Source organism: Anabas testudineus, chromosome 21 (genome assembly GCF_900324465.2).
Source record: "Anabas testudineus chromosome 21, fAnaTes1.2, whole genome shotgun sequence".
NCBI classification, from domain to species: domain Eukaryota; kingdom Metazoa; phylum Chordata; class Actinopteri; order Anabantiformes; family Anabantidae; genus Anabas; species Anabas testudineus.
This window is the reverse complement of record NC_046629.1, coordinates 6,199,713-6,210,662: the sequence shown is the minus strand read 5'-3', so window position 1 is coordinate 6,210,662 and position 10,950 is coordinate 6,199,713. Positions and strand designations below refer to the sequence as shown.

The 10,950-nt window shown below is 36.9% G+C and overlaps 1 protein-coding gene and 1 long non-coding RNA gene across 8 annotated transcripts in view; one reads left to right on the top strand and one right to left on the bottom strand.

The window, feature by feature from the left end:
* Positions 1-10,950, bottom strand: part of LOC113173827 — a 60,033-nt gene that overhangs the window by 44,010 nt on the left and 5,073 nt on the right. For 6 of the 7 annotated variants that reach the window (XR_003299843.1, XR_003299841.1, XR_003299840.1 and 3 more), the window contains exon 1: positions 2,774-2,886. The exons of the other annotated variant lie outside the window; for it this stretch is intronic. This is a non-coding gene — a long non-coding RNA (uncharacterized LOC113173827). Of the gene's footprint in view, positions 1-2,773; positions 2,887-10,950 lie in introns of those variants that run through there. 7 annotated transcript variants of the gene reach the window in all.
* On the top strand, positions 2,801-10,789 carry LOC113173820 (interleukin-1 receptor type 1-like). The gene is given in 13 exon segments (XM_026377400.2): positions 2,801-2,867; positions 3,131-3,205; positions 4,247-4,293; positions 4,295-4,500; positions 5,173-5,365; positions 5,765-5,936; positions 6,408-6,470; positions 6,642-6,753; positions 6,915-7,069; positions 8,432-8,575; positions 9,107-9,274; positions 9,361-9,641; positions 9,858-10,789. Coding segments are annotated over 13 exon segments (1,965 nt in total). The 5' UTR covers positions 2,801-2,812; the 3' UTR covers positions 10,152-10,789.

Here is a 10,950-nt window from a genome sequence, read left to right as displayed (position 1 = left end):
CCTGATTCTGCAGATTGGAGTTGTTCCACAGGTGGAGGACACCTCATGCACTCAGAAGTTATCACATTTCATAAACTAAAGAATTTTTAAAAAGATTTTTATTTCATTATCAACTCCTTGAGGTTGGGTTTAAGTATTATGTTGTCTTTATCATGCTGTTTTTACTGTTACCTGTGTATCTTGTGTTATAGGCTTCTCTTTCTGCACTCATCAATCGTATCAAATCATATTTTTTGAAGTGGTTTAATTCGTCAGAAACCCTGAGCTTGAAAAAAAAAAAAAACTATGGAAAAACACAGATGAAAAAAAAAACTCTCAGCAGTTTCACAGAGCTTCTCACCACAAAAAAAACAAAATGAAAAAAATTACTGAGAAATTGCTTTCACTTCACAGCCCTACAGTTGTGCAGTATATATTGTCAACGAAGAGACACTCCCACTATTTGCCTTTTAGTGAGTCAAGCAGTTTGACAACCTCTTAGAGGCTAGTTTCAATTTAATTTACATCCATTCTAAATTTAAAATTGGACTGATTACATCCTTAGATGTCAGTTTACAACATTTTCCATTGTCAAAGACAGATGTAACATTTCACAGTGTCAGGGTTTTTATTGGTGCAGTATGTTTGCGATGTCCTGCCATGCGTCAGTAATGCCATATAATTTAAATTTGTACCAGCCTCTAAAAATTCCAACCGCCAGTTTTCCGTTCTGCCACCACCTGTCAAAAAGCCCTTGTTCCTACTCTACAGTCTGAATGTGAAGCCTATCATACAGATACTGTATGAGATAAATACACTTGGATTCACATATGTAGTGAAACATCTATTAAACGTGGTTACCATAGTAAGATTCAAAAAACTTCATTATTAATCCTAGAGGGAAATTGTTTTGCCTTGTTTCAGTTGCTCCAAACTGAGGCAGAACCATAAGTCCATTAAATAACTGTCTCTGTTTTTACGGCATTCGGTTTATAGACTATTACTTGTTTATTCCAAGTACAACTTAACTCTGCTAACAAATGTGTTGTGTTAGAAAACTTATGTGATTGTTGGATTTTTTTTGTTGGGCATGACATCAATTTAAGATGCATCTGTTCAACTGCCTACATGACCAACCAACTCTAGGCCTCTGTGAGAAAAAAAACACAAAATAAAACAGGATTTCTCTTCTCCTTTTTCATAACATAACCTACTGAGCCTATCTGTCTGGCCTTGTCCCAGGGTAAAACTATGTCTATTACTCCTAAAAACATACAGAGACAAAATGATTTTTGTCTTTTTATGTCTCTTACTGTGGCTTAATATGAAGATTTTAAAGCGACAGTAATTCATTTTACATAAAAATAATACCTAATTTAATGTGTATTATCCATTTAGATCTTTACGTCTTGTATCAGGTTTGTAGGTAAGTATGATTTACCCTTGTTTCAGTAGTCTCAGTCAAGAGTGGGCAGTGTAGAAGGCACAAATTGAGTTAGTTAACGAAGCATAAGAGATTTTAACAGCGACATACAATCATAATTCACATTGCATGATTACTGGAAAAACTTATGAGATTTTTAAACTTCTGAAATATTGAGACCTGCAGTAGTCAGCCTTTCAATCAAAGTGATGTGTTGTTTTGTAGTAAGTAATGCAAGTCAATTTAACAGTGTGCAACCTGCTGGGGGTCACAGTAATAATCCCTGCAATATTGCTGTGCAATGAGCTTTTATTGTCTCTCTGTAGCTCAGTCATTGTTCTAATAATAGTAATCATGCTTGCAATGAGTTATTTTGGGATCATGTCTTTGTGACACCAGAGAACATATAAATAGACCTTAGAACCATTTAAGTGATGCAATGCCTGCTGTCTTGAAATCAAATTTTCCCGCCTGAGTCTCGATGAAGCACCAATCATGTAGAATGACAATCATAACAATCTAATCAGTTACCCATCATGTTTTCTGTATAAATGCAGTGTAAAACAAACCATGCAAGAAATAAAATGCAATGGTTTCTCTATCTTTTCTCACGGTCTCAATTGAACAACACTTTAAAGTGCATTTGTCTGTCAGTGTGATCTGAAAACTGTGAGCAGTAACAAAAGCTGTGAAGAGTCATACCACATGACCTGCTCTACCTTATATTCACTGCAGCCTGCTAAACCACAAGTGCACCACCATCACAGAACTTTTTCCACCTGTCACTTAAGCAGAAGCTGTATCAAAACAGAATTTGTAGATGTGGTTTTTGATAAATTTGTTCTTGTTGTTTCCTCATTTTGTTGCTACTGTTGGGTTGCAACACTTTCTGTTTGCCTTACTACTCTTCCTTTAAGTATCCAAAATTTAAAGGAAGAGTCCTATGTGGGCAAATATCATATTTAATCAAAGATAATTTTACCACTATGAGTTTAAAAGTATACATAACTCCCAAGCTGAACTGATGCAAAATTACATCTACTGATATACTACATTGATACCCTTCATGTAATCCTTTGGTTTTCAAGTTCTAACCATCTATCTTGTTTGCTTTTATCTATTGAGAGTCACTGCCTGCAGTTGCATCTTGTCTGAGCACACCCGATCCTGGTAATCAGCAGTAGGTAGAGAAGATATAGCTGCAAAACCAGCAGGACAGTGGCTCAAGCACCAGGGTTGGCCATTGCTATAGCAAATTCAAAAGATAACTACCAAGTGTTAACAGGTGGAACCATCTCTAACCAAAAATGTAACACGTGACAGACTAAATCAAAACTAGCACAGCTATTTGTGGGTTAATATCACACTTACCTTACATAAGAAACAAATGCAGGCTATCATTGGTGAGAAATGCACAACAGTTTCTGTCTGGACTCGCGCCAAGAATTTACTGACTTGAACCAACGTAAGTTGTGCTACAGAATATTATCATCCAAGGGTGACAGAGAGAAAGGAGGGTGTAAAAAAGCAGAGAGATTAGATCAGATAACAGTCAGGTAAAGGTTTGGCTTAAAGGAAAACGAAACCTATTTTTTGCTGATCATTGCTCTGTTTTGATTCCACACTGTCATTGCAGCTTCTCTTCCAATAATGTCTGACTTTACTTTAGCTTGTCTTATATATTCACTACTAACTGGTATAATATAAATATAAACATGTGTTTTTCAGACATGGGTCTGAGTTCAGTACTGGGAAGCCTGTTTTTGCTCGGGCTGTGTGGGATCTATACAGGATTCGTACAAGGTGAGCTGAATTTCTTTTATTGGACATAACTACATAAATATAAAATGTTCTCGCTTGTGTGCTTGTGTTATGCTATTACAAAGTTTCACATTCACTTTGTAAAAGAAAAGAAGGACTTTTATCGCCCTCTTCTGGTACATCTGCAGTAGCTTCTGTAACATTTCTCAGTTTTTAGTGTTTGACACTAAACAAACTTAGTCTGGTACTAAGAGAGAACATTGTATGTCCTACTTTTCTTGGAAAAATGCAAAGAGTTCCATGCTGGGATTGTGATCACATGCTACCGATCCAGACATGAATGTGAAAGAGAGTAAATATGATTCCTAAAACAAAAAAAAAATTGTAATCACATTGCAAGCTCACTAAGCCTGAAGCGCACACTCTATACTCATGTCGCGTGCGAGGAAGATTCGTTTGCCTACACTGTCTAATCAGCACAGAATCCGGTCATGGAGGATCAAGCTTGAAACTGTCTGTAATAATCTCCAGTCAATTTATTGATGTTTTCAGTGCAAACAAAATAAAGACATTTTCCATCTTTTTTCATATGAGCTATTGTCGTTGACTGTGTTTATATGCATTTAAGTATCCAGGTTACTCAGAGAAAGCAGCTTTCTTGAGTAGTTGGGGAACAGACTCATTTGTCATTGAAGGCTGGCCTGCTGCTCTCGCTCTCAACAGTGTTTTTGTGTGCACATCATTACACTATAACATCATTGAATGTTTCATAATGACACTATCACACAACACTTTATTCCAGTGCTATCATTCACAAAATGATATAGCACACCTCCAACTGGTACACCTCTGTCACTGCAGCCATAGTTTTTATATTAGTGATATACAGTACAGTATAAAAATACTGGTCAGCTATGATGTTCTCTGGGCAGCTCTAAATTCCTGAGCTACTAATCAAATGCTGGATTAATAACTTTAAAGTTGGGGTTAATCACAGTGTTTTGTGTAATGTAATCTACTATATAAAATTGCCTATACTGGAAAACTCTCACATTCAATACTACATGTTTGTGTGTGTTGCAGGGAACTGTACTGACTATAAGCTACAATTTGAGAGAGTTTTCTCCGTTTCCTGGGGACATGGCTATGCTGAATAGCACCCTGGTGTCTCCAGAGGTCTTCGACTTCACAACTGTCCCATATAACATCACGTGGCACAAATCAGACACAAACCAAGAAATGAGTAACCAGACCGGTACAATCCTGATACGCGGGGAGACTCTGTGGTTTCTTAATGTGACACTGGACGACGATGGGGAATATGTGACCATAGTGAGGTATGGTAGCACAAACAGAAATAGAAAGATCAATAATAGCAGTAGTTTAATCTATTAATCTAATTTAAAAAATTTATAATAATAATAATAATAAGCTATCTCATCTAATGAATTTCAATTTTAAAGAAATTTCTGATTTGAGTAGGTCCATTACTTCACAATAATAACAGCTGCTGTTAGTTAGTTTTAACTAAGAATAGGGCCCCTACTTTACACTGAACTTTCAAAAGCCACCTTAAAGGAATTTCAGTGTTAATTTTACACAATAACTGGCACTCCGGTGTGACAGTGTTTAACACGACATCTGACAGGACATTAGACAAATATCAATATATGCTGCTGTCAAAACATTACTGGATAAACTGTGATGTGCTTTGGTAGTTTTTATACAAACCAGTACAGAGAAGTAGTGGTGTGGTAAACCTGAAAGGACAGTTTCAAAAGGGCTAACGATATATAGAGTGCTTTAGAGCTGAACTTGTGGTTTATGTAGAGTCATGATGTGATGTCTTTAAATAATTCTGTACAATCTTCATTTTAAAAATACTTGACTGAGAACAGACAGCAGTTTGTTGACCTTAACCTGAGAAGTTCTTGAATCATTTGCTGGTTGCTTGAAGATAAACAATATACCTCAATGAAATTATATTTTCTACAATATACCTCCTACAGAACGCCTTCTCAGTGCTACAGACAGGTAACCAAGCTTGTAGTAGATCTACCAGTTACTGGTGAGTGTGGAAGGCCACGGACAACTGAGCAAACACTCATCAGTGGAGTTAATGACAAACTGAACTGCCCTCTGAAAGAGCAAATTGATAAACTGAAAAGTTACAACATCACTACATCCTTCATGTGGTACAGGGTGAGTTTACTGCAGATATTGTTGTAATTAGTCGCATTAATACAGACATATTCTGGATAATTAGAGTTTGTCTTAAATGTGCTGTATGACCTGCAGACTCTACACTATATTAACAATATCCATCTACACCATCATTGACTTAAGCCTAAGGTTGTGTCCGCTGTTGCTTGAATTTCTGTTAACATTTTCTCATATCTTGCCACTACTCCTGATGTACTATATCTATATATCGTTATATATCTATATATATTTGTTTGTTTTTTTTGTTTTTTTTATTATAATTTCAGTGCCTGTGCTATTGCTTTAAACACGTGGCTTTCTACCAATATATGAAGAAGAGTAATATTTTTTCATTTGTTGTCTGAAAAAGTCTGACTTACATTTCCTTTCCTCATCTAGGGTTGTGACCCAGTAGCTGATGGGAAAGAAGGAACGTATACTTACAGAGACAACCTCCTGATGATAAAGGAGGTGAACGTTCAACATAAGAGCTCCTACACCTGTACTTTAAAGTTCACCCTTGGAGGCATCACAGGATCCATGTCTGACACAATTAATGCTTCCATAACAGGTAGGGCTGTGCCATATTTTATCTACAGTGCATACAGAAAGTATGCCTTTGTTGTATCATCACTGCAAATAAAATATCATCATATACTGTGGCTTTAAGCCTATATTATCCACCCCTACTCACAAGCAAGACAGAGATATGCATTTGAGTTTGTGAGAGGTACTTTCAGGTTGTTTGCTGACAACACAACTGTTTGTGATTCCTACAGCAGAACACATATACTTTTGTAATTCACCAGTACAAGCAACTATTACAGTAACAGTAACCATTAAGTTGCAGCAAAAATCACAACTGGCTGACAAGAGGTGGAAATTAGTCACACGGCCTAAGAAACAGATCACAAACAGCATAGAAGTAGGTGCAAAAAAAGCTAGTAGTATGTATATATTTCTTCCATATATAGTATATTTCCATCATTTAACAACCTGAACCTCTGTTACAATATTTCATGTTGACTTCTTGTCTTTTCAGAGGAGTACTGTTTGGCTCCACAACTTCATGAACCAGCCAATGAAGTAATAAAGGCAAAGATAGGTAAGAACACAGTATTTTACAGTTTAATTGACTAGTGTCAAAACTTACACAGGGCTCGTCACACCAACATCAGCAGTGTCTAAAACATCAAATAACCTTGAAGATGTTGATAAATGAAGAAAAACAGGTTCATAATGTATAACGTGTGTTACTGTTTGTGTATTTGTTTAGGTTCCAGTTTCAACAAGAGCTGCAGAGTGTTTATGCCAAGCGTTGGTCCTTGCAGTGCTTATATTTCTTGGGAAAGCACTAATCCTGAGCGTGTCTACAAGTCTAAAGAACGGTCAGCACCCTTATCTAATCACTCCTGTTTTTTCATTTTGTTTAATTAGCTGTTTTTAAAGGTACTACAAGCAAAACATATGCGTTTATGTTAAGACTACTGCTCTAATCAAGCACAGTAATGGTGGAATACTTTTCTTTATTCTGATCTGTCTGTTCCAGTAAGTGGAGCCAGGATGTTCCTAGTAAAGGGATGTGGTTTGAGCAGCTGCTCCTATTTTCTGAACTGAGGGAAGAGGACTTCCACATCAACTACACTTGTTATGTATACAGTTCCAGAGGCAATACAAAGGGATATTTTACTCTGCTACCAGCAGGTAAAAACACGAGACAAGTCTCAAAAATAAAAACAAAACAAACAAACTAAAAAAAGCTGGTGAAAGGTGGTCACCAAAAGAATAAGTAAGGGCACCGATTTTTATCTCAGTGATGATCACTATAAGAGGGGAGAAAGACAGAAACAAACATAATGATCCAGAATATTCCTTATGTTGGAGGTGAGTAAGAACAAGTCTAGATAAGTGGATCAATCCTTTGCCTTTTTACACAGGCTTTACAAGCATGTTTAAAAGCCATGAAGCCATAGTGGAGCCACAAGTTAGCAGCAGCTACAGTGCTCCATTTGTATATTAAAGATTTAAGAGCTGTAACTGTGCATCCAGAAATTCTTTTTAATTAATTTGCTTTGTGTTCATGTACACAGAAAAAGCAGCTGTCACTGTCTGTAAGCAACACATCATTGGGCTCAAAAGACAAACAAAAAAAGCAGAATAAGAAAAACTAAAACATTAGGTGTGCTCTAATCACCTACAGTACATGATGCATTCTTACAAAGAAGGAATGCACTGGTGAGGTCAGGAACACAAACTGTGAAGAATGACAAAAGTGTACTAATATATACAGCTTTATTGATCCCACAGTATAACAGCTCTTTTTAAATTCACTTGTTAAGCTGTTCACAAAAACAGTTAAGATGCAAAAAAGAGAATATATAAAATAATTACAGGTTTGTATAACTTTACAAAATATTTACAGAATTGTGTAGTAATATATACCAGGTATATTTATAAATCTATTTCAATTTGAAACAGTATGACCAGTGTGACTATGATTCCAGTGTGACTAAAAAGCCACTTCATAACGGTTGAAGAGCTCAAACATTTAGCTGTGTAGGCGTATCTGTGTCAAAGTCAATAACCAAGATAAAATCTCTTCAGATTAAGCACAGAGGGTTTACCACAAGATGTAAACCACACCAAAAACTGGAAGAACCAGAATGATGGCAAGAAACAAAAAAAAAAAAAAGTTTACCATCTGAATGGAAAACTAGAAGCATATTGCAACACTATGTTTTGATATAAAACAGCTGTCTAAAGCAGCGTTCTCTGTGCTGCTCGCACAAGTATAAGGAAATTGACTACTTCTCACAGAGGTGCTTAAGCCTGGTCCTCAACAGGAAGCATGTGTTGAAAAATGATAAATTTTACATTTTCCATTGCATTCCCAATATGAGCCATTATTTACAATATATAATAAAACTTAACATGTCAAAGACCCACAATATTGCATTAGACAAAAACCTGGACATTTGACACTTTTATCCAAAGCAATTTCTTACCACATCTGGTGAAAACCCAAAACATAAAGTTGTCTGTTGTGTGTAATGTTTATCTTTACAGATCAAAACATCATACTTCCCATTGGATTGGTGCTTGGCGGTGTGATGGTTCTCTTTACCATCAGTGTCATCATCTATTACATTTTTAAGGTTGACATTGTGCTGTGGTTCCGAGAGGCATTTCCACTCCTCTATTCAAACAAAGGTAATATTTCAGTGCAGGCATGTACTTATAAAAATAAGAATACTGTGTTTATATTATGTACAGTATGCATTATAATGATGTGTTAACCTTTCAACACACACACCCACACCTCACAGCTTGCAGAATCTTAAGTTCATAGTCATACCTGACCACACGTGTCAACAGTGACAGTAACAAGGGAAACACATTAACCACAGGGCTATTATGCTAAAGAAGAACCACGTAACCTTCAGGATTTGATGTTAGCATATAGCCAAAAGCAAAACTGTACCAAGTCTGTAAAAATCTGACTATATATATGGATTAACCACAATCGCATTACATTCAAGTGTTCATGTAGCATCAGAGAGGAATTAACGAGTAAACAGCACAAGAAAAAGCACCACATGAAAAACACAACATTTCACATAACCTTTCAAAACCCATGGTACTTCTAAATCATGTTTTACACACAGACTGTGTGTAAGTGACACCCAACTTAACAACAAATGCACACACACATTAGCTCTTTATTTTTTTTTCCTGTCTCAGACTTGGATGGGAGACTGTATGATGCTTACGTGGCATATCCACAGCCCAGTGCGGTTGGATTCAGCAAAGAAGTTGAGACATTTGCGCTTAACATACTACCTCAAGTCTTGGAAAATGTCTGTGGCTACAAACTCTTTATAGCAGGTCGTGACTGCGTTCCTGGACAAGGTAGGTCATCTAAATCGTGAAGCACTGTACTATTACTGGCCACAACTGTCCACAGTATCTCTTCATCTACTTTTTACTCTTTCCAGTGATAAGCAATTCTGTGGAGGAGAACATACAAGCTAGTCGCTGCCTCCTCCTGCTCTACACTGCCTCAACTTTCACCAGCAAAAGTTACGCAAGCAGGACTAGTACCAATACTAACAAGATCTCTATGAGTGGTGATTGCAGTGATAACAGTGAAAGCAAAACCAATGACAACAGCAACTGCACAAGTTTTGATGTCAGTGATGAAGTTTATCCAGATACAAGGCAACAGTTGGAGTGTGTGGAAGCAATGCACAGAGCACTGCTAGAGGGATCTCTCAAGGTGAGAAAAAATATTATTGACAGATCAAACTACAACTAAAACAAACTGTGATCACAGAGGAAGATTAACCAAAAAAATGGTAAATAGAAATAATGTGAAAGGACTGGATATAAGTGATCCCAGAAAATCATTAGTTTAATTTAGTTTTATTTCAGCAGTTTAACATTTAAATGCTCAAAATAGCACCCTGGTTCTAATTTCAGTGCTGCTTTACAGGTGGTACTGGTTGAGCTGGAAGAGATTACTCCCGCTCAGCTGGCTCTCTTCCCAGAATCAGTGCGTCACCTGAGAAAAAAGCAGGGCGCAATGTGCTGGTGGAAAAAACAAACTACAAGGAAATCGTGGAGGATGTGCACAGGCAGCAATGAGGACCAGGACAGTGGATATAACACACAGCTGTCGCCATCTCTTTCCCCTTCATCCAGGTTTTGGAAGGAGATGAGGTATCATATGCCAGTGAAGGGCAGGAGGGTGGTGTACCTTGAGAAAACTGCCCTGCTGAGCTTATGATAGGGTTGAGCCATGTTAGGTGTAAATTGTTGGATCAGAGACTAGCAGGTTTCCAATGTAAATGTGTATCACAGTAACTCTCCTCACTTGGAGACAATTCAGAAATATTGTATTGCAAAACTCAAGTCAAGGTTACAGCACAGGTCCACCTAAAGATAGTCTTATTACAAATGTCAGACAGATTGTCCTTTAGTTGTAATTATGTTTTTGATGTTTTTGTTTTTTTATAGCAAAATATTTATAATTGTACCGGTACCAGGTGCCGAAGGCGGGGTAATTACCCTAGAAAAGTTGGAAGAGCAGATACTGTAAAGAGCTGTAAAGGAAAGGTAACATTTAAGAAAATGCTTTTATGTTTGTCTTAGAATGTTGTTGTGAGCCTCCAAATGCACCTGCCATGAGACAACTCATACTCTATATATTAAATAGTAGATGAAATTAAGGTTTCATGAGTTATTTCTCAATGATGGTCTTTGTATATAAAGCTTGACTACTGTTCCAATAAATGGGAAATTTACAAAGGTAAGCTCTTTACATTTCCAACTACTATATTCTTCCTCAAAAAAACACACAAAAAAAAACATGGTTGTTCCAGTTAATTAGCACAGACTTTCCAAACTTCACTTCATGCTCACATAGTAGTCGCGGTTGCAAAACAGGGACTTTTCCTGGTGGCGACTAGAGATTACCGTGTCCTGTCCAATGTTTGACAATCTTCTGAAAAGTGTGTCAAATCCACATAGACAACAGAGGTATCTAACAACAAAAATAAATATTTAAACCACTACGTTTACTATGC